The sequence below is a fragment of the Muscardinus avellanarius genome, assembly GCF_963383645.1.
Source record: "Muscardinus avellanarius genome assembly, chromosome: 7".
In the NCBI taxonomy this organism is placed as follows: domain Eukaryota; kingdom Metazoa; phylum Chordata; class Mammalia; order Rodentia; family Gliridae; genus Muscardinus; species Muscardinus avellanarius.
Genome location: NC_137793.1, coordinates 86,559,005 through 86,586,934, shown reverse-complemented (window position 1 = coordinate 86,586,934; position 27,930 = coordinate 86,559,005). Strand labels below are relative to the sequence as shown.

General features: G+C 46.2%; 1 protein-coding gene across 2 annotated transcripts in view; it reads left to right on the top strand.

Moving 5' to 3' along the window:
• Positions 1–27,930, top strand: part of ATP2B4 (ATPase plasma membrane Ca2+ transporting 4) — a gene marked incomplete at both ends in the record, with an annotated part of 54,215 nt that overhangs the window by 10,222 nt on the left and 16,063 nt on the right. For both annotated transcript variants that reach the window (XM_080698336.1, XM_080698337.1), the window contains 13 exons: positions 6,404–6,601; positions 7,797–8,054; positions 8,977–9,102; positions 9,519–9,647; positions 11,269–11,304; positions 12,859–13,020; positions 16,073–16,287; positions 16,836–17,078; positions 17,726–17,967; positions 19,582–19,813; positions 20,712–20,891; positions 21,577–21,664; positions 22,269–22,375. In XM_080698336.1, the coding sequence (XP_080554462.1) occupies positions 6,404–6,601; positions 7,797–8,054; positions 8,977–9,102; positions 9,519–9,647; positions 11,269–11,304; positions 12,859–13,020; positions 16,073–16,287; positions 16,836–17,078; positions 17,726–17,967; positions 19,582–19,813; positions 20,712–20,891; positions 21,577–21,664; positions 22,269–22,375 (2,216 nt within the window). The remainder of the gene's footprint in view (positions 1–6,403; positions 6,602–7,796; positions 8,055–8,976; positions 9,103–9,518; positions 9,648–11,268; positions 11,305–12,858; positions 13,021–16,072; positions 16,288–16,835; positions 17,079–17,725; positions 17,968–19,581; positions 19,814–20,711; positions 20,892–21,576; positions 21,665–22,268; positions 22,376–27,930) is intronic.

Below are 27,930 nucleotides of genomic sequence, written 5' to 3'. Positions count from 1 at the left end.
AGGGATTAGATAGGTTGGACTGTAAAGGACCTGATATCACCACCCTGAGGACAGGAAAGAGGCAACAGCAATGACCCCATCCCGGGAGAAGAGATGGCTCCAGACAAAGTTCTGTAGGCAGAGGGTGGGGTCAGGACCCTGGCTTATGTGATGGAAAAGAATTGAAGCATGTGTCAGAGGCAGAGACTTATTTAGGAAAGCAAGAAATACATATTCATCTTGAAAGTGAGAGAAATGTTTTGGGGGTTCCCAGCTTCTCTTTCAAAGGAAACAGGGAAGCGGGGCACGGTGGTGCACACTTGTAATCCCAGTACTTGGGGTACTGAGACAAGAGGATCACAGGTTCACAGCCAGCCTCAGCAACTTGTGAGACTCTCTACAATTTAGTGAGACTCTCTTTCAAAATAAAGAATAAGAAATTTGGCAGGGAATAAAGCTTAGAGGTAAATGCCCCTGGGTTCAATTCCCAGTACCTTTTTTTTTTTTTTTTTTTTTTTTTTTTTTTTTTTTGCGGGTCTGGAGTTGGAACTCAGGGGCATTCGATCTCTGAGCTACACCCCCTGCCCTATTTTTTATTCTTTATTTTGAAACAGGGTCTCACTGAGTTGCAGAGGGCCTCACTAAGTAGTAGCTGAAGCTGTCAGCAAACCGCGATCCTCTAGTCTCAGCCTCCCGAATGCTGGGATTACAGGCGTGCACCACCATGCCCGGCAATTCCCAGTACCTTAATTTTTTAAAAACAGGAAACTGAGGATGAGTATGGGAAGGTATGAGAGGATGTATCAGTCCAGTGATCTTATCACAGTGGTCTGGTCATTTTCAGGATCTTTAGGCTGTTACGGTTTTCATTAGCTGATAAATAGATTAGGCTGGAAAGTGCCCTAATTTATAGTTTTCTTTCTTTCTTTTTTCTTTTTTGGTACTGGGGATTGAACACACAGGTATTTATTTCCAAGCTATACCCCCAGCCCTATTTTTAAAATTTTTATTTTGAAACAGGATCTTGCTAGGTTGATAAGAGTCTCACTACTTGCTGAGTCTGCCCTCGAACCTATGATCTTTCTGTGTCAGCTTCCCAAGTACTGGGATTGCAGGTGTGTGCCACCATGCCCAGCTAAATTATAGGTTTCTTAGAATACTGTATCTCTCTTTGCTTAAACTATTTTTTGAGGACTTAATTAATAGTACACCAGGTAATTATAATAAGTGAATGAATGTTTTGGCCAACTTTAAGATTTATAGATTTCTCAGGAATTTTTGAGTGATAGACCTGGAAACTGGTTTAGAGAATGACAGGTCTAGAAAAATATGGTGAACTTCTGAATTAAAATTGTCTTTCCATCCGGGTGTGGTGGCACACATCTACAATCCCAGTACTTAGAAGCTGCAACAGGAGGATTGAAGATTCAGGGACACTCTCAGCAATTTAACAAGGCGCTCAGGAACTTAGTGAGACCCTGTTTCAAAATAAGAAATAGGACTAAGGGTATAGCTCAAAGGCATAATGCTAGGTTCAATCTCTAGCACTGAAAAAAAAAAATAATAATAATAATATAATAATAATACCTTCTTCCTTTCTATGTCTCCTTTCTACCTATTTTTTTCTCTTCTTTCTTTCTTTCTTTCTTTCTTTCTTTCTTTCTTTCTTTCTTTCACTAGAGATTAAACCCAGGGACATTCTACCTCCAGGCTACATCCCCAGCCCTATTTTATTTTCATACTTTATTTTATTTTTGTGGTACTGGGGATTGGACCCAGGGGCATTCTACCTCTGAGCTACACCCCCAATTCTATTTTATGCTTAGTTTGAAACAGAGTCTCACTAGATTGGCGAGAGTCTCACTACTTGCTGAGGCTGTCCTTGAGCCTGCAATCCTCCTGTCTCATCCTACCAAGTACTGGGATTACAAGCATGCGCCACCACACCCGGCTACCTCTTTTATTTCTTCTGTCCTACCTCAACCCCAGTTGTAGATTATGGGAACATTTCTGGCCTGTTCAGAAGTGCAGAGGACGCAGCATGTGGACCTGCCCCAGGGTGTAAGAGTAGGCTGGCTCCTATTTTCTGGGACTGAGGCATTCACAGAAGTCAGGAACTAAGTGCTGAAACCTGGCAAGTCCCACAAACTGGGACAAGGTGATCACACTAAGATGAAGCCTCTACTGAGCACAGCTGCCTCTGTACCCCAGCCCCTCTGGTGTAGCTGCCTCCTATGGGTGATACTTCTAGACTGCCACTTCTAGCTGAAGAGGGCTCAGAACCTCTCCAGGCCTTAGTTCGCTTATGTGTAAATGGAGTTTCTAGTAGCCACCTCCTGGGGTTTGTGATATTTGAGTGGAAAGGCACAGCTGTACCTAGAGAAGCATCTGGCACATAGCACTCATTTAAATGTTAGCAATCTTATTTATTACTCATTCGGTTCATTCAATGAATTTGTATATGTATGTTGTGTCAGACACTGACAAAGGAAAATTCCTACCCTTGTTGAGGCAGATAGACGAACAACAGATGTGTCTCACAGGGCATGTTAGGTGAGAAGACAAAAGGCAGGAAACAGCTGAGCAGGCTGAGGGTCAGGTGGTCAGTGTCCTGCGGGGATCCTAATGCAGAGACCTGCAGGAGGTGAGGGATCTGGGCAAGGGGAGTGCTCGCACACAGGCCTGAAGCACATCTGGTGTATCCAGAGCAGAAGGAGGGCTGGCTGAGCCAGAACTCGCTGGACACCAGGATTTAGGGTGACTTATAAGGGGCCCTAGAGGCCACTGGAAAGTCTTTGTACCAAGTTTCACTCCAAGTAAAACCCAGAGAGTTTTGAGCAGATGAGTGGTATGGACTCCCTTAGTTCTTAAAAAAGATCCTCTGGCATCTGTGTTGAGGACAGATTAAGAGTAGAAGCGCTCCAGTGGAAACCCAGAGATCAGTTAGAAGATCGTTGAGATAACTGAGGTAAGAGATGCTGGTGGTTGGGGTGCTGGAGCACATACCTGTAATCCCAGTAATCAGAAGGATGAGACATGAGGTTCCCAGGTTCAAGAACAGCCTCAGCAACTTAGCAAGGTCCTTTACAACTTACTGAGATCCTGCTTCAAAATAAAAAATAAAATAGGGCTGGGGGTGTAGCTCAGAAGTAGAATGCCTCTGAGTCCTATCCCCAGTGAGAAAGGAAGGAAGGAAGGAAGGAAGGAAGGAAGGAAGGAAGGAAGGAAGAAAGGGGCAACACTAGGGTGATAGCAGTGGTAAATGGAAAGGAATTGGGCTTTGGATGTATTTTAATGGTAGAACTGATAAGATTTCTTGACTAAAAGAGAGAGAGAGAGAGAGAAATAAATGGAGAGAAATGGAGAGAGAATATTAAAAAGTTTTGCCGGACGTGGTGACGCTTATACTCCCAGTACTTTGGAAGGCTGAGACAGGAGGATCACAGGTTTGTCAGCTACTTAATGAGGCCCTCCACAACTTAGTGAGGCCTTAGTTCAAAATAAATAATAAAATATAGGCCTTGGAACCGGGCGTGGTGGCACACACTTGTAATCCCAGTGCTTGGGAGGCTGAGACAGGAGGATCACACAGGTTCGAAGCCAGCCTCAGCCACTTAGTGAGGCTCTCAGCAACTTACTGAGACCCTGTTTCCAAATAAAGTATAAAATAGAGCCCAGCGTGGTGGCACACTAGAGCCCAGTGTGGTGGCACACGCTTGTAATCCCTGCGCTTGGGAGGCGGAGACAGGAGGATCATGCTGATTTGGAGCCAGCCTCGCTGGCTTAAGAAACCCTGTTTCAAAAAAAAATTATATATATATATATATATATTAGGTCTGGGACTGTAGCCTGGAGGTAGAAGGGCTTCCAGGAACACTAGTACCACCAAAAAAAAAAAAAAAAAATAGATCTGGGAGTATAGCCCAGAGGTAGAAAAGCCCCTGGGTTCCACCCCCGGTACACCCCCAAGTACCTACCTTGTGGTGTAGCTCAGAGGTAAACGCCCCAGGCTCAATCCCCAGTTTCACTAAATAAATAAATAAATAAATAAATCCTTTTAATATGGGAGTTGAGAGGGCCAAGAAATCTTGTCCCTTAGCTCTGAGATAGGTTGCTTAGATAGACTCTTGGTGGAAGCGTCATTAGGCTATTGGGATGTTTCTTATCATGACCTTTAATATCTGATGTTCTGGTATAACCTCCTAAAGATATACAAAGGCTTATTAAAGGAGAGAAGGGCATCTTCTCCCACTACATCATGAAACCTGCTTCTTTGAGAAACATCCCAGGTAGCTTAACAAATTAGCACAACTCCTGTTTCCCTCAGGCAGACCTGGCCCTCCAGCACAGTAAGCCCAAATTGGCATAGCCCAGCCCTCTCTGGTTCCCAGGGAGAAAGAGCCACCAAGGCCCTCCCTTCTGCCCACTCTGCACTTGGGAGGCTGAGACAGGAGCCTCCCACCCTCTGGGGGATCCAGATGGCCTGCCCAGAACGCTCCTTCCTTGGGCCCTTGCCTTCTTTTTCTATTAAGAACCTGGTTTTGCAGGGTGGAGGGGAGAGAATCTGGAGACAGCTCAGCTTGTTGCTAGTGCTTTGGCCAGGCCCCAGCCCCCACAGGGCTCAGCAGCACCACTCAGCTGGAGGCCAGGGTGATGTACTTGGTAACTGGGCAACAAGAGGCCCCGGGTGACAGCGAGGGGCACCAGGTCCCTAACCAGCAACCTGTTATCTCCTAAGAGCAGCACGTGAGAGAGATCTCACACCCTCAAGCCCCATGCTGGACTGTGGGTGCCATTTGGTCCCCCACGCCCACTTTCCCTCCGCAGGCTCCTAGGTCCTGCTTCCCTGTCCACTGAGTGTCTCAGGTGCCGCTGCTGCTGATTGTATTTTTATAGGAAATGGAGGCATCTCAGACCCTGCAAACAATGCTCCCTCGCATACCTGTTTTGTCATTTTCGAAACCTTTTCCCCTGGAAGCACCCTTCGTGTTGAGCTTAAAGACCTCCGTCCTCTGGCATCGCTGCTGCCTCCCTCTGCTCTCACAGCTCCTTGCAGTCTGTCGTCCCCTCTTCTTTGTTCTGAGTGAGGCTTACTGGAGTATCCCCTTCCCCTGATTCTGACCCTCCCTAGCTACTGACCTTTTCCCAGACAAAAGATTGCCCCACCCTGCCTGTGGGGAACCCATCTAACTGGCAGCCAACAGCTTCCAGGACCAATTTGCTGCAGCCTGTAAACAACTTGATGAATGCCAACTGGCATTAATTGCCACATTAGAATTCCACCCCCAGAGTAACCCTTCTGGGGTGTGGTAGAGGGGACTGAATTCTCAGGCACTGAAAATAATTCTGCCTCTCTCTTTTCCCTCTGGGAATGCGCCTAGAATGTGTATGGTGGTGCTGGTGTTGCGTGGTCACAGGTATATAAGCATGCCTGTGTGTTAGAGAGGAGAATGCCGGCAATCAAAAGCTATGTAGTGTCTGAAAACCCTTGGCCTGGCCTTTCTCTTCAAGCCAAATAGTAGTACTTCTCTTTGTACCTACTAAGTACTTAATACTTGGTAGAAGAGTAATGGGGTGTTTGTGTGTAAGGGGGTATCTCAAAGGTATAGTCTCAAAGCCTTTGCTCCAATGATCTCCTGCAACCCCTAGAACTTGGAATCAGGACATGTGAGTAAGCTCTGCCTCCACCTTTCATGACCTTGAGCAGGTAGCGTGTTCTTTCTGGCCTTTGTATGTGAGCCAGTGGATGGAAACTAACTATATTCAAATCGACACCAGCATGTACATGTTAATATGAGAGAAAAGTTCTGTGTGCATCCCAAGGAACATTTTAATGTTTATATTCTTAGAGCTAGAGCCTGCAGCATGCTTCATGGGGAGTAGGTGAAATTTTGTCTGAGTTAACTTGTTCTAGTTACTAGGAGAAACAAGTGGCTCTGGTCCTGAGGCCAACTTGTTGTACTTTGCCCATTTTTAAAGTCAAAGTTTGCTCGGTGTGGTGGCGCACGCTTGTAATCCCAGCACTTGGGAGGCTGAGACAGGAGGATCGCACAGGTTTGAAGCCAGCCTCAGTTACTTAGTGACACCCTGTTTCCAAATAAAGTATAAAAAAGGGCTGGGAATATAGCCTGGAGGTAGGAAAGCCCCTGGGTTCTATCCCAGTACCACAAATAATAATAATGATAATAATTATTATTAATTAATAATGATATTATTATTATTATTATTATTATTATATTAAAGTCAAAGTTTCACAGTTTGCCCTGAGTTCTGGGCAAATAGGGATGGTTAACCACCCTAACTGGATCCCGTAGTTGGGCAGATCAAAAAGCAAGGAGTCTTTTGAAACAAAGTCTTTTAGTTGCCTTCTCTTCTTATTTCCCTTTTCTTCTCATTCACTTACCCACTCGTATCTTCTTTTTAGGTCTCTCTGGGAACCCTGCAGATCTGGAGAAACGCAGACTCGTGTTTGGACAGAATGTGATCCCTCCCAAAAAGCCCAAGACCTTCTTAGAGTTAGTGTGGGAAGCCCTTCAAGATGTCACACTCATCATCCTGGAGATCGCAGCCATCATCTCCCTGGTCCTGTCCTTCTATCGCCCTCCTGGTGGAGAAAATGAGCGTGAGTGTCTAACCTGCCCACCACTGAGTTCTTCCCACTACCACCAAATCGCACTTGGTGGTTGACAAACTATAGCACAAAACTCCTCCAGGCCCCATCATCCAGCGGGCTCTCCAGAGGAAGCCAACTAGCAGCTAGCAAGCTATTTATCAGATCCATCCTTATTTCAGGATATTTTCCCTTTTTCACATCCCATCAAGTCCTCGTTCAGAATGCCACAGATCCTCTGCACTTACCCAATCAGCAAAGCCCAGTTTTCCACATGTGCTCACCAGTATCTGGCATTATGAGAAATAGCAAGAAGAGCCTGACCCCATTTGGAATCATTTTTCTGTTCTTTATTTGTCGGTTTGTTTTTTTTGTGTGTGGTACTGGGGATTAAACCCAGGGGCATTATACCTCCAAGCTACACACCCAGCCTATTTTGTTGTTGTTTTTTGTTTTGTTTTGTTTTGTTTTGTTTTGAAACAGGGTCTCTCTAGGTTTTTGGGAGTCTCACTATATTGCTGAGGCTGTCCTTTAACCTGTGATCCTCCTATCTCAGCTTCCCAAGTACTGGGATTACAGGCATGTGCCACCATACCCAGGAAATCACAGTCTTTCCATGTGACTTGCACTGAAATATTTTGTACCACTTAGTCATTTGCCTCTTTTAGATTAACAGATAGAGTGATAATAAGACATCCAATCCTGCTATCTTCTTATTTTCTCCCTTTTTTGTATGTGTGGTACTGGGGATGGATACAGGCACCTTCTACCTCTGGGCTACACTCCCAGACCTATTTTGTGTGGGGGGGGTACTGGGGTTCCTGGAAACCTCTCTACCTTCGGGCTATACTCCCAGACACCTATTTTTTTATATTTTTATTTGGAAACAGGGTCTCTTAAGCCAGCAAGGCTGGCTTCGAACCTATGCGATCCTCCTGTCTCCACCTCCCAAGCGCAGGGATTACAAGCTTGCACCACCACGCCCTGCCTCCCAGACCTGTTTTATTTTTTGTTTGGTAATAGGCTCTTGGATCTTGCTAAGTTTCTGAGAGCCTCAGTGAATTGTTGAGTCTGGCTTTGAACCTGTGATCTTCCTGTCTCAGCTTCCCAAGTACTGGGATTACACGTGTGCACCACCATGCCTGGCTCTCATTTCTTAATGTTAACAAAGGCCCTCAATAACTATTTCTCTCATGTCTCTTGATAGTGTGTGGTCAGTCCGCATCTGGTGGAGACGATGAGGGAGAGGCAGAAGCCGGCTGGATTGAAGGGGCAGCCATCCTGTTCTCAGTGATCATTGTGGTGTTAGTGACTGCTTTTAATGACTGGAGCAAAGAGAAGCAATTCCGGGGGCTGCAGAGCCGCATTGAACAGGAGCAGAAATTCTCCATTATCCGAAACGGTCAGCTTATCCAGCTCCCGGTGGCTGAGATTGTGGTAGGAGACATTGCCCAAATCAAATATGGTAAGAGCACCATGTTTCTTGGACTCCTTAACATTTGAGGGATAGGTCCTTTGGCAAGAGGGGGCTGAAATTGCTTTTAAAAAATCCCCAAAGACAAGGACCCTGTCGTATTAGCTATTTGCTGTTGCTGCTCCTTCTCCTCCTTCTCCTTCTTCTTCCTATAGTGCTGAGGACTGAACCTAGGGGCATTCTGCCTCCAATCTACACCCCTAGACTGATTTTTTATTTGGAAACAGGGTCTCACCAAGTTGCTGGGAGCTTTGCTAAGTTGCTGAGGCTGGCTTCAAATTTGCAATCCTCTTGTCTCAGCTTCCCAAGTATGGGATGACAGGCCTGTACAACCTTGCCTGGCTCAACTTCTAGGTTAGAGTTTATGGAGGTTGTGGAAGGGAATTTCAAAGAAAGCAACAGCTAAATTCCCCCAAGACAATATCAGACTTATATCCTGTGTGTGCAAGGCTTAAAAGTATATGTTCAGACCATAGGAAGGTGTTTGGGGGTCAGTGATAAGTTTGGATTTATCATACCTGGAAAGAAATCATGCCCCAACTTGTACAGAACTAAAATCTGAAGTTACTTCTTTATTTTTTTTTTAGTGGTGGTGCTCAAGATGAAACCCAGGGCCTTGTGCACATGGGCAAATGTTCTGCCGCTGAAACATACCCTGGCCCTGAAATTTTTTTTTTTTTCCAATACTGGGAATTGAACCCAGAGCCCTGCACATACTAGACAATCAGTCTACCACTGAGCTACACCCCTGCCCTGAGTTATCTTTTAAAGGCTCTTCAGGTACTGCCTGGGCCGTGGCCCTATAGGTGGGGCTCTCGGGAACAGCCCTCACATGGAGTGCAGGAGTTGGCAGCCCCTCTCTGCCAGGCTCTTACCTCTCTCCTTCACTGTCCCCTTTCATTCTGCATATTAGGTGACCTGCTGCCTGCAGATGGGATCCTGATCCAGGGGAATGACCTGAAGATTGACGAGAGCTCTCTGACAGGGGAATCGGACCATGTCAAGAAGTTGGTGGACAAAGACCCCATGTTGCTCTCAGGTATAGTCTCTGGCTGCCCAAGTTCCTGCTTTACCTCCCCCAGAACAGCCCAGCCATGGTTCAGACTCTGCTCTCTCCTCTGGCTCTGCCCCATCTCCTTCTCTTGGGTTCATCTGGGACACTAGAATATTGGTGGGTTGAATATAAGAATATCAGGCATCCTAAAAGAGTTATCTATGGAACAAGTGTTGTGCGGGTTGGGAGACGGGGATGAAGAGGGCTTGCCCTAAAGCACTTAGATATATTTTCCTCCTTGCCTTCACTTTTGGTCTGTTCTAAATGTGCCCAACTCTTGACCTTTATATACTATCTGCTAAGTGAATCCTTATGGGGGGTATTGTGCTTTATGTTTCTGTTTCACACCAAATTATGGGTTGAAGTAAAAAACATTTCTTCCCATCTTCTTTCCCCTGTAGGGACCCATGTGATGGAGGGTTCTGGCAGGATGGTAGTGACTGCTGTGGGAGTCAACTCCCAGACCGGAATCATCTTCACCCTCTTAGGGGCTAGTGAGGAGGAGGAGGAGGAAGAGAAGAAGAAGAAAGGTAAGGGACACGTGGGCATTCAGAGTAAGATTCCTGTTCCTCTCACGCCTGCGGATGAGCTGGAAGCAAGGGAGCAAGCAGATCCAGTGGAAAGCCTAGTTGAAAGAACCTGCTGGAATGAAAAGGGAGGATAGCCAGACTCCTTGCCAAGATGAAGATGTAAACCTTGGCTGTCCGAGGAGCTCTGAGGAAAACCAGATCCTGGCTCTGGGCTCCCCAGTCAGGCTATATTTCAGTCTCAATTCCTGTGTCTTGGTGGGCCGTAAAGGGCCGTAAAGGGTTGAGTTAAACCTGCCCCATAGGAGCTGGCTAGGTGAAAGCAAGGAGCCCTCTGCCACCTTTTTCTTCCTCCTCCCCCTCCTCCTCCTCCTCCTCCTCTGCCTTCTCTTCCCCCTCCCCTCCTCCCCCTCCTCCTTCCCCCCTCCTCTCTCTCTCCCTCCTCCTCCTCCTCCTCCCCTGCTTTCTTCCTCAAAGATGGGTGATTAAACAAATTTTTCCAGCTTAAAAAAAAAAAAAACCTGACCTGAGGCTAGGCCCAGCAACTTAGCGAGACCCTTTGCAACTTAGCAAGAGCCTATTTCAGAATAAAAAGTGAGCCAGGCATGGTGGCACGCTTGTAATACCAGCATTGGGGAGGCTGAGACAGGAGGATAGCGATTCGCAAACAGCCTCAGCTACTTAGTGAGGCCCTCTGCAACTCAGTGAGACCCGGTTTCAAAATAAAGACTAAAAAATAGGGCTGGAGGTGCAGCTTGGAGGTAAAATGCCTCTGGGTTCCATCTCCAGTACTGAAAAAGAAAAAAAAAATAATAAAAAGAATAAAAAGTGGCTGGGGATATAGCTCAGAGCTAGAATGACCATGAGTTCAACCCCCAGTATCAAAAACAAAACAAAAGGCTCCTGCTGAAACTCTGGGCTCTTAATGGAAGAGAAGCGGCTGAAAGAGTGGGAACAGAGAGGCAGCATCCACCCTAAAGTTAATCCAGTCTTTGCCATCATTTGTTCCTGAAGGAAGAAAAAAGACACTGACACCAAATCTGTACCTTTCCCTGTGCATTTCCCATGGAGGAGAGAAGGGTTTCTACCACTTGGCGGGGGGATCGTCTTGGGCTGTTTATGGACAGTTTATGGAAAGCTTATGAGAAGGAGACTTGGTTTCCACAGCTTCCTGCAGGTGAATGAGGAGGACACTTAGTGCCTGGGGCTGTTGAATGGACCTGGAGACGCCTTGCAGGGCCTTTGTCATCGGGCGGGCAGAAGCCGTTCCCACCTCTCTCTCCCTAGCCCCTAGCCCATTTTTCCAAGAAATATGAGTCCAGCCCGAGCACCCTCCCTCCCTACAGCAGCCCTGCTTCAAGAAAAAGCTGCTTGGGCGTGGACGTGCGGGCGTGGACGTGCGTGCGCCTGCCTGCGCGCTCTGCTCTGAGTCCCAGCGATTCCTGTATCTCCGGGGAGAGCGAGAGCAGAGATCTGAGCTTCCTTTACACTTGTCTCCTCCCTGCAACCCGCCTCCCTCACTGTAGCCCTTCTGGGCTCAGAGCAGGACCAGCAAATTGGATATCTGATCTCTTAATAGTCACTTTGGGTCTCCACCCCACTGTTTTCTTTCTTGTTCAAACAGGTAAAAAACAAGGAGTCTCTGAAAATCGCAACAAAGGTAACCTCTCCACTGTCTCATTTGCCATCTCTACCTGCCCACTCTCAAATCAGACCTTTGCGGGCCATCTGCCCTCTCCCCTTCCCTCTTCATCATCTGTTATCTGCTGCGTGGCCCAGATGCCTCATCCTGAGGAAGGTGCAGAGATCTGGGGGTGGCTCAAGGTCCCAGTCCCAATCTCGGGTGAGACAGCAGCACCCTCTGCTGTTGGCTCGTGGAACCTCATGTCAGGATTTCTCTTGGGTGTGGGATTGATCTGCTCTTTCTGGGTGCTCAATGCTGCTGCACTGCCCCGGCCGGATTTAAGTGCCTATGCTCATCAGTGTCTGGGAGTCCTTCTGGTGGAGGACATTGGGGTGGGCAGTCCCTGCACCCTCCTCTAGCTAGCTTCCTCATTGGTGTTCTCTTCTGGTCTGGATTCCTTCTCTGCTAGTCTTCTCAGGGGTACCTGGAGAGAAAAAGCACTTCTCTCTGCCTCTCTCCCTACCTCTTTCTTTGTTCTCTCCACAGTCTATTTCGTTCCTCCTGATCTTGTGTGTGTCTCTCTTTTGGTGGTTGTGTTTACATCTTGTCTCTGTCTTATTTGTGAGTCTGGCAGCAGAGACAGCATCTTAGGAAGGGCATCCTAGGCAAGAAGCTGAGTTCTGGTGGGCTGACGTTGGAGTGGTGTTGGGAACCAGCAATAACTGCCCTCTTGAGACAGTTCCTAGAGATTTTTTCCTTTTGTCACCCACATCATAATAGTCTTTACAAATAAAGTCATTATATCAGAGAACCAGAGCTAAGCAAAAGTAATTCTTGAATTTTAGGTCTCTAACTCTTCTTTTAAAAGCAAAATGGATTTATAGATCTGTCTTTATCCCTGCTTCCTCTTATTCTGGGGGTTCCTTTACATCAGCTTCTTCCCTCTCCCCCAAAAAACTTTAACCCCCGTCCCATTCTGTACCTCCCTACCTTTTCAGTCAGGGAAGAAAGGGGATTTTCTTCCTCTGACCTTAAACTTATATAAGAAGGAGATGGAACATACCTTGAATCTTGGAGTCTGTATTTCTTCCCTGACAGTGTACAGAGAGAGGGAGAGATCAACCTTTTGACAGAGTAGGCGAGAACCCTCATGCTCTAGAAACATCTACCAGCCTTCCCCTTTAACCCCTTTCTGCAGTCAGCAGTCACTATTTTAAGCCCTGGATTCCAAGAAGATGGTTTGGGAATAGTGCTTAGCGCTTAGTGGCATGATTAATCTCCATGCTGGAGTAAACCTGTCTTGGGGCTCTGAGGTGCTGCCAGGAAGCTGCCACTGAAGAAGATACCCAGGCCCTAAAAGTACCTCCTGTTTCACCTCCAGCTGTTGGGCTGTTATTACAAAGGTCCTAATAGAGGATTTCAGGAAAGTCCCATGCCTGGCATGGATGGGAGTGGCCAAACTGACATGGGGGCCCAAGGTAGGTTCCAGAAGGAAGACTGAAGGGTTCTGTGGCTGCCTGTCGTCCGCCTGCCTTTCCTTGGTGCATCCACCCGGCCTGCTCACTCGTCCTATTTGTGTGTACACCCTAGCCAAGACCCAGGATGGAGTGGCCTTGGAAATCCAGCCACTCAACAGCCAGGAGGGGGTCGACAATGAGGAAAAGGAGAAGAAGGCGGCCAGTATGCCCAAAAAGGAGAAGTCGGTGCTGCAGGGCAAGCTGACACGCTTGGCCGTTCAGATTGGGAAAGCCGGTGAGTGTGGAGCCCGTGTCTTGTCGATTGCCCGTGCCACTGGCCGTCCACCACTTTGACCCCTTCTTTCTACACCAGCCGGGGCTGCCAGGAGGAGGCTGGAGCTCCCACGTGGCTAGTGGAGTCTAGCTAGCTATGCCCTTCTCTCTGCTACCATTTGGCCACTTCTTAGGCTTCTTCAGAGAAACATTTTTCTCTACGTAAGAGTCAGTGGTCCTAACATTTCCCTCACCAAATGGGAAGTAAAAGAGCGTATATTGCAGCAGGGAAGATTCGCATTCAAAAGAAGGGGGTCTTTAATAACTCTGACCTGTCTCTTGCCTTGGCTTGTAAACTCTTAAGGCTCGAGGGGGCTGTTGTTTGCGTAGTGGCGATCCAAGGCACTGTGCATTCCCTGGCACAGAGCAGTAATTAAAAAGTACAGGCTGGAGAAACCTTAGTGGAGTGAGGGAGGGACTTAGTAAAGGGAGGCAGAGGGGGAAGGACGCTCAACATTTCAGTGGACATGATGTCCATGCACAGATTTGTTGATGACACTCACAGTGTCGTGCAAGGGGAGGGTGAAGGAGTCGGGTGGGAGCTGGGGGAGGCTCCCTGAGTGCTGTGTACGTGTGCGCCTCTATCATCTGAACTCCATCACGATGTATGATTACAGTGCACCAATAGACATCAGAAAAGTAGCTGGGCACCATGGTGCACACCTGTAACCCCAGAGACCAAGACACGAGGATCACAGGTTCAAGGCCAGACTCAGCAGACTAATGAGACTCTGTTTCAATAAAGTTAAAGAAAATAAAATAGGACTCAGAGTAGAACTTGAGGTAGAATACCTCTGGGTTTAGTCCCTAATACAAAAGAAAGAGAAAGAAAGAAAGAAAGAAAGAAAGAAAGAAAGAAAGAAAGAAAGGTAAAGAGTGGAGGGAAAGGAAGACCGTGGTTAAGAGGCTCTCTCTGGAGGAGGCCACCAAGCACACTCCTGTGCACAGGATGAGTAGGTGGCTTCTCCATCACATGCCTCCATTCCTTCTGTCTTTTCTCACTTCTTTGAATGGAGGCAGGAGAAGAGAGGGAGGGAGCAGGAGGAAGATCACACAATCCCTGTGTGCCTTGTTCTCCTGGGGTTCTTGCTGAAGTGTTGGTTCTGCTAAGCAGGTCTGCAGTGGGGCCTGAGATTATGCATTTCTTTTCTGTGTGTGTGTGTGTGTGTGTGTGTGTGTGTGTGTGTGTGTGTGTGTGTGTTACTAGAGATTGAACTTACCTTTGAGCCACAACCCCAGCTCTATTTTCTTCTTATTTGAAAACAGGGTCTTACTGAGTTAATACAAGTCTCACTGAGTTGTAGAGGCTGATTTCAAACCGCCTATCTTCCTGTCTTAGCCTCCCAAGTACTAGATTACAGATGTGCACCACCACAGCAGACTTTTTTTTCCCTTTTTTTTTTTTTTTGTTTTGTTTTGTTATTGTTTGTTTTTGGTACTAGGGATTGAACTCAGGGTCATTCTACCTCCAAGTTACACCTCTGCCCTTTTATTTTCTTGTTTTGAAACAGGGTCATGCTAAATTGCTAAGGCTGGCCTCAAACCTGTGATTCTCCTAGCTCAGCCTGCCATGGGCTTACAGGCATGTGCCACCTTACCGGGCAAGATTATGTATTTCTTTTTCTTTCTTTCTTTCTTTCTTTCTTTCTTTCTTTCTTTTTTTTTTTTTTTTTTTTTTTTTTGGTGATACTGGGGTTCCTGAAAACCCTTCTATCTCCGGGCTACACTCCTAGACCTATTTTTATGCTTTTTTTAAAAATTTGGAAACAGGTCTCAAGCCAGCGTGGCTAGCTTCGAACCTGTGCAATCCTTCTGTCTCCGCCTCCCAAGTGTGGGGTTTACAAGCATGCGCCACCACACCTGGCTTAAGATTATGTATTTCTAGCAACCCCCAAGGGATAGTGTTCCTGATCTGCTAAACACATATTGGGTAGCAAGAACCTATGTTGTCTATTATAGCAGCTACTAACTATATGTGGCTATTTCATTTAACTTAATTAAAGTTAAGTAGTTATTCAATTCTTTCATCACATTAGTAACATTTTGAATGGCCAATAATCATGTGTGGCTGGTGGTTACCATATTGGACAGTACAAATGAAGAACATATTAAGTTTCACAAAAAATTCAATGGGAGAGTGCTGACTTAGACTGTTCTAGAATTCTAGTCTAGTTACCCACAATTATGTTTTTCTTGTGACCCTAGGGATTGGATCCAGGAGCATTCTACCTCTGAGATAGACCACTAGCCCTTTTTTATATTTTATTTTGAAACAGGGTCTTACTAAGTTGCTGAGAGCCTCACCAAGTTACCGAGGCTAGCCTTGAACCTGCTGTCCCAGTTGGCTTTGACTTTCTCCATTTTAGCACATCCTAATAAATTGTTTTGTCTGAAACAAACCAGGATGATTGGTCTCCCTACTAGTGTGCCATAACAGAAGCCTCTCTGTGCCTTACTTCTTCGTTTTCTCATCTTTAAATTTGTGGGGTGGTTGTAAAGGACTTACCTGACCACAGTAGGCACTATAGAGATTTTGGCAATTATTATCTTCTGTGTGAGCCACATAGGAAAAGAGTTGAGAATCGTGGCTATTAAGGAGGAGTCAAAATTGATAAACTACTAGTAAATGGACAAATAGAGTCATACATTATGAATTGTGGGATATAATTGTAGAATGATGTTTTGCAACACAGACTCATTATTTACAAATGAGAAACTTGGTCGGGGAAATAAGGCCAGGGAGGGTCAATGGCTAGTCCAAAGCCATGAGTCAAGTTGGTGCAATCCTGAGAATAGAACCTGTGTCTTTGGAACCACTGCCTTTTGCATTCAGGTCTTTTCTCTCATACTACGGTGTACAAGTAACAGAGAGTGAGTAGATGATTATATAATGTATGACTTCCCGAAATCATACTTTTAAAAATTAGTAAAAAGGCTAACCTGTGCTACTTCACTTCTGGGTAGAGCCCTTGGAGCGCCTCAGTTTGGGTCATGTGACTTGTTTCCCTGGACAGGTCTGCTCATGTCTGCTATCACAGTCCTCGTCCTGATTCTATACTTTGTGATTGACCATTTCGCAATACAACGCAGAGGATGGATACCTGAGTGCACGCCCATCTACATTCAGTACTTTGTCAAATTCTTCATCATCGGTGTCACTGTACTGGTGGTGGCTGTGCCAGAGGGGCTGCCTCTGGCTGTCACCATCTCACTGGCCTACTCTGTGAAGGTGAGACTGGAAAAATACTGTTTCTTTGTTGGGAAGGAGTGCCACATAGCCTTTGGTGAAAGGCTAGGCCATTCTCTCTTCTGTAGACATGGGGTGGTGCCTCACAAGAGCCAAAGTCCCTGGCACTGTGGAAGGACCATTGCAGTCAGTTGAATCTCTGTTTAAATAAGCCAATAATGCCGGGCGTGGTGGCCCACGCTTGTAATCCCAGCATTCGGGAGGCTGAGACCCGGAGGATCGCGGTTCGCGGACAGCCTCAGCTACTTCGTGAGGCCCTCTGCCAACTCGGTAAAACCCGGTTTTAAAATAAAGAATGAAAAATAGGGCAGGGGGGGTAGCTCGGAGGTCAAATGCTCCTGGGTTCCATTCCCAGACCTGCAAAAAATAAAAGAATAAATAAGCCAATAGAATATTAAAAGATTCATAGAAACAGTATCTTGCATTTTTGTGTGGACTAGAAAGGAAATATTGCTAGGACATGGCCTTCGGCCTGTGTTTGGGAGAGCCCTGTTGGTTCTTTCTCAAGTCTTTTCTCTCTTTCTTTGTAGAAAATGATGAAAGACAATAACCTGGTCCGGCACTTAGATGCCTGTGAGACGATGGGCAACGCCACAGCCATTTGCTCTGATAAGACAGGCACGTTGACCATGAACCGCATGACGGTGGTACAAGCTTATGTCGGGCACACTCACTATCATCAGGTCCCAAGCCCTGATGTCTTCCTGCCCATAGTCCTGGACCTTATTGTCAATGGCATTTCTATCAACAGTGCTTATACCTCCAAGATTCTGGTAAGTTCTCCCTTCACCTGGGCACTTAGGACAGGAGTAGGTGAAAGGGCAGTGGTGAGCGCTGTAGGGATCTGTGGCCATGAAATGCTCACTAATCACCGTGTAAAGGCAACAACTCTGAGGAGGACCGCGCCCTCAAAGAAGACTTGAGCTTATCGGGAATAAAATTCTCTTTCCAAAATCAAAAAGAGGATATTAGAATAAGACTCATGCAGGTGTCTCACCCTGGAGCAAACTGTAAAACCTCTCGAACCTGGACAGCTCTGGGATCGAGGTCACCACTGACCACTGTCTGCTTACTCTTTTTTTTTTTTTTTTTTTTTTGGTGGTACTGGGGTTCCTACCTCCGGGCTACACTCCCAGACCTATTTTTTTACATTTTTATTTGGAAACAGGGTCTCCTAAGCCAGCGCGCACGGCTACCTTCGAACCTGCGCGATCCTCCTGTCTCTGCCTCCTAAGCGAGGGGATTACAAGCGTGCGCCACCATGCCCAGCATGTCTGCTTACTCTTGAAAACAACAAAGGCTGCCTCCCACAAGGCTCTGACACAGGGTGAAGCTTCTGTCTGGCAGGCCTTGCCTTCCTATATTCCCTCCCTGCTCTAGGTATCTTACTCACCAGCTTCTTGTATATTTTTTCTCTCAGCCTCCAGAGAAGGAGGGAGGCCTGCCACGACAGGTGGGCAACAAGACCGAGTGTGCTCTGCTGGGCTTCGTCACAGATCTGAAGCAGGATTACCAGGCAGTGCGCAACGAGGTGCCCGAGGAAAAGCTCTACAAAGTGTACACTTTCAACTCAGTGCGCAAGTCCATGAGCACCATCATCAGGAAGCCCAACGGGGGCTTCCGCATGTTCAGCAAGGGCGCTTCTGAGATCATCTTGCGCAAGTGAGCAGCCCTTGCCCCTCTTCTCCCCTTCTAGATCCCCCTCCTGGGTGATATGCCCCATGCTGAGCCCATCAGAATAATGTGTGGACCCTCCAGCCAGGCACTGACATCTACCCAATGTCTGAGCTCTTGCTCAGGCCAAGCATTGTTTCTAAGTACTTTAGGTGGCTCCTTTTATTTATTTATTTATTATTTATAGTATTTATGTTGTTGTTTTATGGGGGTGGGGAGGTACTGGGGATTGAACCCAGGAGACTTCTACCTTTGAGCTATACCCTTAGCCCTATTTTATTTTTTTATTTTTTAATTTTTACTTTTAATTTTTTTGCGGGTCTGGAGATGGAACCCAGAGGCATTCGACCTTCGAGCTACAACCCCTGCCCAATTTTTTTCTTTATTTTGAAACCGGGTCTCACTGAGTTGCAGAGGCCTCACTAAGCAGCTGAGGCTGTCCGCGAACCGCGATCCTCCGGGTCTCAGCCTCCCAAATGCTGGGATTACAACCATGCGCCACCACGCCCGGCTTATTTTTTATTTTGAAACAGGGTATCATTAAGTTGCTGAGAGTCTTGCTAAGTTGCTGCAGCTGGTCTCAACCTGCAGTCTTTCTGTCTCAGCCTCCCAAGTACTGGAATTAACAGGCATGCACCACCATGCCTGATATGTGAGGATTAAATGGCTCAGTGAGGGGTGCAAATATTGCCCCCACTTTACAATGAGGAAACAGAAGTACAGGGAAGTTACATAACTTACCGAAGGAGATGCAGCTAATAGTGTCACAACCAGGATTCAGACCTGGACAACCCAAGCTTCCATTTCCTAGTCTGAGAGCGGACAGTCATACTCAGAATGCTCTCAAGTCTCTATGGCTGAACGATTCAGTATATGTACGATGCCTCGCACATGGCAAATACCAGCAATGTTGGTTCTATGCTCCCTTTTCTTAATTAAAAATTAAAAAATGTGTGCATAATTTAAAAATGGCTGAACTGCCCAAAGGTAAAAGTTGGCCTAGTGAGTACAGGACCAACAACATAGCTTTAGCCACCTTCTTTTAATCAACACAGTGTTTAGCACCACCATACGTTATTCTAGATTAGAAAGTCTCTTTGCTTTTAAGAAGTTGAAAAGAGCAGGTGAGCTGGTCATGGTGGTGCATGCCTATAATCCCCATAATTGGAGGCTGAGACATGAGAATTGAAAGTTCAAGGACAACCTCAACATTTTAACTAGACCCTCAGCAACTTAGTGAGACACTGTTTCAAAATTTATAAAAGGGGGGGGGGGCGAGAGTATAGCTCAGAGATAGAATGCCCCTGGGTTCAGTCCTCAATACCATATACAAACAAACAAACAAGTGGTCCACAAGTGACTCAGCCGTGCATTCCCATATGGGTAAGAAGGAGAACCACACTCCTTGCCCCTCTAGACCTATTCAGCCCACAGTCCACCCTGCTTTGGAAAGAGGGACTCAGCTGGGTGATAGACCAAAGAGATATGTGACCAATGAATTATGCCTAGGAATAATGCAGAGTTGCCAGAATGTCTTTAGGTATTGCAGAAGCATATTGATTGGGAAGGGAGATGCTGCTTACTCACTGTGCGCTTCCCTAGGTGTAATCGAATCCTAGACGATAAAGGGGAAGCAGTGCCATTCAAGAGCAAGGACCGAGATGATATGGTTCACAATGTCATTGAACCCATGGCCAGTGAGGGACTCCGGACTATCTGTATAGCTTACCGGGATTTTGATGACGAAGAGCCCTCATGGGACAACGAGCATGAAATCATCACTGAGCTGACCTGTATCGCTGTGGTGGGCATTGAGGACCCTGTGCGCCCAGAGGTGAGGCTTTGGCTTGGAGAAAGGGCGAGAAAATAAGAGTGGCACTCTCCGGATGGCTACTGGCGCACGAGTGGCTTGGTGTGACCTACTGAGAAGCCATCCAGGACTCACAGGGAGCAGGTGCTAGTTTCTTGTCTAGTTGTGACCCCTGGCAAGTGCCTGATTGCTTTTCATTTATGAAGCTAGAGTTTCTCTGCCCCCTGCTTCCCACAGCTGCTGTGATACGCAGACTTAGTGAAGGTAGCATTCCTTGAGTTAATGCTGTCCAGGTGGCGAAAAGCAGAGATTTTTATTGGGTTCATTATCTGGTACTTAAGGATGGTCAGGCAAAATGAACCGTTATAACTTTGTCACCAGCCACCTTGTTTCACCTGAAACATTCTTTTCCGACAGCCTCTATGTGCTGAACTATTCTTAGATGTAAGGGGATCAAAAGAGTCTCTGCTTCAGTGAAGTGCAGACAGGGGCCTGTAGATTGTCAGGGCTGAAGCTGGCAAGAGTGCCCTGCATTTGAGAGACTATAAAGACCTGATACAGTTGGAGCCTGGACCAGGCAGGTGGAGAGTGGTCAGAGCTCATGCTGGGGAGGAAATCGGTGGCCATGTATCCAAGTGAGTCTGGACTGTGGAGGGAGTGCAAGCATTTACTCCTGGCTCCTGAAGCAAGTTTCCTTTTGCACTCTTGGGACAATAAGTGACACAAATGTGACTGTTGTGGGTTTGACAAAAGTGAAGTGGCACCAAGAGCTATTATTATGACCAGACATGACCCATGCCACATGGCACCACTTCCAGGTTGTGTTTCTTCTGTTCACAGTGAAGGGACAACTGCCTCTGGGACAGCTTACCAGGGGCCTCCATCCCCGTGTCCATCTCACCTCTTTCTTCACGCTCCATAGGTCCCGGAAGCTATTGCCAAATGTAAACAAGCTGGCATTACTGTCAGAATGGTGACAGGTGACAATATCAACACAGCCCGGGCCATTGCCACTAAATGTGGCATTCTGACACCTGGAGAAGACTTCTTGTGTTTAGAAGGCAAAGAGTTCAACAGACTTATCCGCGATGAGAAGGGCAAGGTGGGTCCGGGGGAGGAATCAGGGCCTCGCCTGGTGAGGGGAGAGCTGGCTCTAGTGTGCAGCTCCGGGCAAGAGGCGGAAGGTGGGTGGTTCTACACTGCGGTCCATTCACAGTACACTGCCCTTTCCACCAAAGCTGCCCAGAAGCAGAGTGGGGAGTTGTCTTCTCCTTGTCTTCATTCACAAGTTGTGTTTGGAAACAGTGTCACTAACTCCTCATGTCTTTCTGCTTTTTCAGTCGTGGATGATTTTGTACTGATTTCCCCTACATCACCCCTCCCATGCCGCTTCCTTGTGGTGACCAGTGGCCTGGGTTTGTAAGAGAAGATAGTCTGAACATGGAGCAGACCAGAGCTTCCTGGTCTGCACAAAAGTCAAACCTAAAACCTCAAAAGTACCACTTTAGCTACCCAGCCCACCTCCTGTCGAGGGTCTAGGAAATAAAGATTGGCTTCCGGGTAGGAGATTGGGAAGAAAAAAAAGACAAGCAGGGCCTGAATGATCACCATCCATGAATCCACCCTTGGCAACTGAGTTTTTCCTTTCCACTGGAGGCCAGGATAAGGCTCTCCTGTGAAACTGTGGAGTGGTGGCTCTCACAGAAGTTTGCATTGTGTGGAGAAGTCAGATTTTCCAGCATGGCTGATCTGAGTTTGACTGATCCAGATTTGTCTGGTGTTGGCAGGTAGAGCAAGAAAAGCTAGACAAGATCTGGCCTAAGCTCCGGGTGCTGGCGCGATCTTCACCCACTGACAAGCACACACTGGTGAAAGGTGAGGTCGGCTCCTGAGTAGGTGCCTACAATAGATGAAGGCAGGCCCAGGCGAGGACAGGTAAGAGCCATCAGCCAGAGCAACCCTCCTGTCCTGAATAGAGAGGTCCTAGGACACCCCCAAGCCAATGAGGAGAACATGCAATTTAGCAAACATCTGAGCCCTTGGTGAGTATGAAATATAATAAAGTTGGGTTTGTAAACCATTACATATCTTGTTTGCCAATAGTACTGCACTACGTATGGCAGGTCTTTAAAGCCATTCCCTTTAAGAAGGAGGTTGGAGGCTGAAGACAAGTAAGTTAGGCAAATGCCCAGCTGACAGGTGGAAGAGTTACAGTTGGCCCCCAGGTCTCTGCTTTCAGATTCAGCTGGTGCTTTTCCATTGCTCTTGGGCTCTAGATGAGGACTCTAGCTCAGGGTGCTTCCCTTGGTGGATGCTGTAGAGCCTCCAGCATGGGGAAGAAGAAAGGAAGAAGAGAGGAGAAGGGGGAATGGTGGAGGCCGGGGGTGAGACCAGAGGGCAGCTCTCATGGGAAGCAGAGTGCTTGCCAAATGGCCTCAGGTGGCCACGTGTGCCCACTGTGCTCTGTCTGTTTTCCCAGGTATCATTGACAGCACCATTGGGGAACACCGGCAGGTGGTAGCTGTCACTGGTGATGGCACAAATGATGGGCCCGCTCTCAAAAAAGCAGACGTTGGTTTTGCCATGGTGAGTTCAGCGCAGTGTGTCTGTTTGCAGGCTGTCAGGATGCGCTGGTAACCTGCTGCTCCTCTTGCCTTTGCCTGCCATGATATACTCTGTTCTCTAATTCCATCTCTCTACCTACATGGCCAGTAACAAATGTATGTAATGGGAGACCCACCATGCATGGAAGGTAAGTGAGGTTAGGTCATCTTGAAGTTCACTACCCTGGAAAATGCGATCCCTTGAACTTGGCATGAGCACAGCGATGTCTGCTGATGCACGCTATAGGAGACTCACGTTCCATTGGAACGTGTGCTATGTGGTGAGCAGTGTTCAGCACTCTGCTTTTCACTTGTGAAAACAGGAGCATCAGAATCACTCGGAAAGTGTATTTAAAATCATAGTTAGGGGCTGTAGGTATCGTCAATGGTGGAGTGCTTGCCTAGCATACATGAGGTCTGAGTTCCTGGGTTCCATCTCCAGCACTGCCCCCCACCGAAAAATCACTTATTCCAAAATTGGACATCTTGATTCAGTAGGATCTGGAATGGATACCAGAAATATTTGGATTTTTTTTTTTTTTTTAGCAAGTACACCAGCTGATGCTGATGTTCTAGGAAATTTAGAAGCCCCACGCCACAAGTATATTCTCACACCCAAGTGGCTTATGATTGTAAACCTCCCATGCAAATTGAACTATTGATGCTTTTTAAGCTGTGGACAGAAATTCAAGAAGTCATTCATCTTTAGAGAGCTCTCTTTTAAAAGACAATTTTAATTCTAGGAAACTTTAAGAATATGCAAAGAGAACTTGGGTACTCTTATTTCTCTGAAACCCCCATTCTGCCACCACCAGCATCTTCCCCCATCCTCGGCTGAATCACCTTGAAGCCAGTTCGAGACATGTCATTTTATCCATAAAATCTTTAGTATATAGCCGGGTGTGGTGGTGCACGCTTGTAATCCCCACACTTGGGAGGCGGAGACAACAGGATCGCGCAGGTTCAAAGCCAGCCGCGCTGGCTTAAGAGACCCTGTTTCTAAATAAAAAAGTATAAAAATAGGTCTGGGAGTGTAGCCCGGAGGTAGAAGGGTTTCCAGGAACCCCAGTACCACCAAAAAAAAAAAAACCTTTAGTATATATCTCTAGATGATAAGCATGTAGCAATAAAATGTATCTAAAAGAATCAGAATCATACCATTTATTATGACAAAATTCATGATTTCTTATTATTCAAATATCTAGTCAGTGCACACATGTTCTCAGCTGACTCATAAATGTTCTTATGGCCTATTTGTCCAAACCAAGATCCAAATAAGATCTGTCCATTGCAAGTGATACATCTCTTTGTGTGTGTGTGTGTGTGTGTGTGTGTGTGTGTGTGTGTGTGTGTGTGTTTCTCACTCTCTCTTTCTCTTTTAAATTAGGATTGAACCTAGGGGCATTCTGCCTCTGAGTTACATCCCCAGCACTTTTTTACTTTTTCTTTTGAAACAGGGTCTCACTAAGGTGCTGAAGCTGGCCTTTAGCCTGCGAGCCTCCCGTCTCAGCCTTACAATTACTGGAATTGTAGATGTGTGCCATGGTGCCGAGCTTCTTAAGTCTCTTCATGTATAGCAGCAGCTCTTGAAAAGTGCTCCTCCTTCCAGCTGTACCAGTAGGACCTGGAAGTCTGTAGAAATGCAGGGCCTCAGGCCAGGTCTACAGTGCAGATAGCCCATGTCTACTGAATCTGAAAGCCTGTAGGTGGAGCCCAACAGTCCGCTTTAACAAGCCATCTCAGTGATGCTGATGGGCCTTAATGCTTGAGAATCACTGATCTTCTGACATATATGTGAGGGGTCCCAAAGACCCTTCTGATATCTGTAGACTTGCGAAAAAGACTCACAGAACTCAGCATGTAGTTGTACATGGCTAAGATTCATAGAGATGTAACAAGGATGTGGTTGGTTCGTAAGAGGAAAACACTGGAAGAATCTAGATGCATCTTGCAGCTTTCCTTGTGCTCTTCTTCTGAGAGGAGTCACAGTCTGCTCTTCCACCACTCACAGAAACAGAGCAATGCTCTGCCAGGGAAGCCTGTCACAGACTCAGTGCCCAAGGCTTTTATTAGGCATGGTCTCATAGCACCTTCTACTGGCACATACCAAATTTCCAGGTGCCCAGAAAGAAAGCAGGTGTTCACTATGTGCCAGATCAAGCTGAGTCTAGATGCAGCAGACGACCCGTATCAGTTCATTGTTGTTCTGGAGCATCTAAGAGCCGAGCCATGTCCCCGGACACCACCAACAGCCAACATCAGAAACAGCCCTTTCTAGGCATAGCAGTCTCAGGCCTGCTGTGTTCATTCTTTTCTGCATAATCCCCTTCCATCTTTTTTCCTATTTTATTTGGTTTTGAAAGAACTGGATTGCAGCTGGGTGTGGTGGTGCACACTTATAATTCCAGTACTGGGGAGGCAGAGACAGGAGGATCACAGTTTCAAGGACAGCTTCAGCAAGTATTGAGACTCTCATCAACCTAGCGAGACCCTGTTTCAAAATAAAAATAAAGCCAGGCACGGTGGCACATGCTTGTAATCCCAGGACTTGGGAGACTGAAACAGGAGAATTGCACACTCAAGGACAATCACAGCAAATAGTGAGACTTTCATCAACCTAGTGAGACCTTCTTTCAAAATAAAAATACAGTAGGGCTGGGGATGTAACTCGGAGGTAGAATGCCCCTGGGTTAAATCCTCAGTGCCAAAAAAAATTTTTTAAATAAATTAAAAATAAAAATAAAATAGGACTGGGGTAAAGCCGGGCGTGGTGGCGCACGCTTCTAATCCCAACATTTGCGGTTCGCGACAGCCTCAGCTACTTAGAGAGACCCTTTGCAGCTCAGTGAGAACCTGTTTCAAAATAAAGAATAAAAAATTGCGCAGGGGGTGTAGCTCAGAGGTCAAATGCCTCTGGGTTCCATCCCTACACCCGCCCAAAAAAAAAAAAAAAAAAAAAATAGGACTGGGGTATAGCTTAGAGATAGAATGCCCCCTGGGTCCAATCCCCAGTAAAACACACACACACACACACACACACACACACACACACACACACATCAGATGTGGTAGCACACATTTGTAATTTCAGTACCTGAAAGGCTGAAACAGGAGGGTTACAGGTTCATGGCCAATCTCAGCAACTTAGTGAGGCCTTCTGTAACTTAGTGAGACCCTGTTTTAAAGTAAAGGATAAAATAGGGCCGGAAGTATAGCTCAAAGATAAAATGCTCCTGGGTTCAATCCCTAATACTGTAAAATAAATAAACAAACAGACTGGGTTGCTTGTCTGTGCAGACTCTTCTGTAGTGTCATTGTTGATTGCATTCTTCTAGTGTCCTTCACCATATTGTTTTGTTTTGTCCCTTGTATTTCATATAAATTAATAGTTCTAGAATCAATCAGATTTCATTTTCATTCTATTTTCTATGTGTTATGAAATAGTTACATTGTTCTAAGGTCAAATATTCCAAATAAGGTCTATTCGCAGAGATTCCGCTTCTGTTTCTATCACCTCCTCCCGCTGCTTTCTTCTTAACACCTTGTTACTTTTTTCTTTAAGCTTTGGATTTATTCTTCTTTTGCTTCTTCAAAATATAATCAAATATATGATATATTTATATCAAATCTCCTTAGATAAGTGATACCATACTATATATTCTTTTCTACCTTGCTTTTTTCAGTTAACATAAATTGGAGATTATTTCCTAGTACTAAGCATATACAGACACCCTTGTCTCTCTATGGTGCACTGTATTGCATTGTACGGCATTGTGTAGATATATTAGAGAAGTTTTTATTGTGTTTTTTTTTTTTTTGGTACTGGAGCATGAACCCAGGGGGATTCTACTTCTGAGCTACCCCTCCAAGTTTCCCCCATCCCCTTTTTTTTTTTAAACATGATCTTGCTAAATTGCCAAGGCCATCTTCGAACCTGTGATCCTCCTATCTCAGCCTCTCAAGTACTGAGATTATAGGTGTACTACCATGCCTGGCTATACTAGAGAACTTTTTTTTTTTTTTTTTTTTTTTTGACTGGGGATTGAACCCAGGGGCATTCTACTTCCGAGCCACACCCCCAGCTCTATTTTTTATTCTTTATTTTGAAACAGGGTCTCACTAAGTTGCAGAGGGCCTCACCAGGTAACTGAGGCTGGCCACGAACCTGCAATCCTCCGGTCTCAACTTCCCAAGTACGGGGATTACAAGCATACCCCACCATGCCCGGCCCACTAGGGAACTTTTTGATGGGGAAACTGAATTGTGTTATCTATTTAACAAATGATCATATGTTGTAATCTAAATAAGAAAATAACACTACCAGATAATGAGCACAAATAATCTACTAATACACACACACACACACACACACACACACACACACACACACACCAAATTAAGGAATGAGCCCCTCTACAGGCTATAGGAGTTGCAAGGTGTGTGATAGATGTATGGGCTGGGGGTGTTAGGGACTATGTCACAGAGCAGTTAGGAGTTAATTTAATGGGACCTTGACAACAGATAGGATTTAAGTAGATGGGGAAGCCAGGTGTGGTGGCGCATGCTTGTAATTCAGTACGTGGGAGGCATCAGACAGGAGAATTTCAGGTCCACAGCCAACTTCAGCAACTTAGTAAGGCCTTCTACAATTTAATGAGACCATGTCTCATAAAGGTTTCAAAATAAAAAATAAAATGGAGCTAGGGGTATAGCTCAGAAGTAAAACGCTCCTGGGTTCAATCTCCAGAATCACGGAGGAAAAAAAGATGGGGAAAGAAGATGTTTCCGGCTTGGAGAAACCGTAGGAGTAAAGTCTAGACTCTAGAAGTAAACGAGAGATTTAGGAGATTATGAATAAACCAGTAGGTATGGAGTGAAAAGATTATATAAAAATAGACTGGAGCCGGGCATGGTGGCGCACGCTTGTAATCCCAGCATTCGGGGGAGGCTGAGACCTGAGGATCGTGGTTCGTGGACAGCCTCAGCTACTTAGTGAGGCCCTCTGCAACTCAGTGAGACCGTGTTTCAAAATAAAGAATAAAAAATTGGGCAGGGGGTGTAGCTCAGAGGTCAAATGTCTCTGGGTTCCAAACCCCAGACCCACAAAATAAATAAATAATAAAAAATAAAAATAGACTGGAAAATGAAACAGGGCTCTCTTGTTAGGGCATGGACTGCCAGGCCAGAAAACTCACTACTATAGCACAGACATGGCTTTTAAATTGAGAGGCATATTTGGAAATTTTAATGGCTTTCCAGTGACAGAGTGTGTGTGTGTGTGTGTGTGTGTGTGTGTGTGTGTGTTAGTAGGGAGGAACACAGGGGCCTTTTACCTCTGGGCCATACCCTCAGCCCTATTTTATTTTTTATTTGGAAATAGGGTCTCGCTAAGTTGCTGAGAGCCTCACTAGTTACTGAGGCTGGCTGACTGCGAACCTGCAATCCTCCCGTCTCCGCCTCCCAAGTACTGGGATGACAAGCATGTGCTACTGTGCTCTGCCCAATGACAGGATTTCAAACAAGGATAGAACAGCTGAA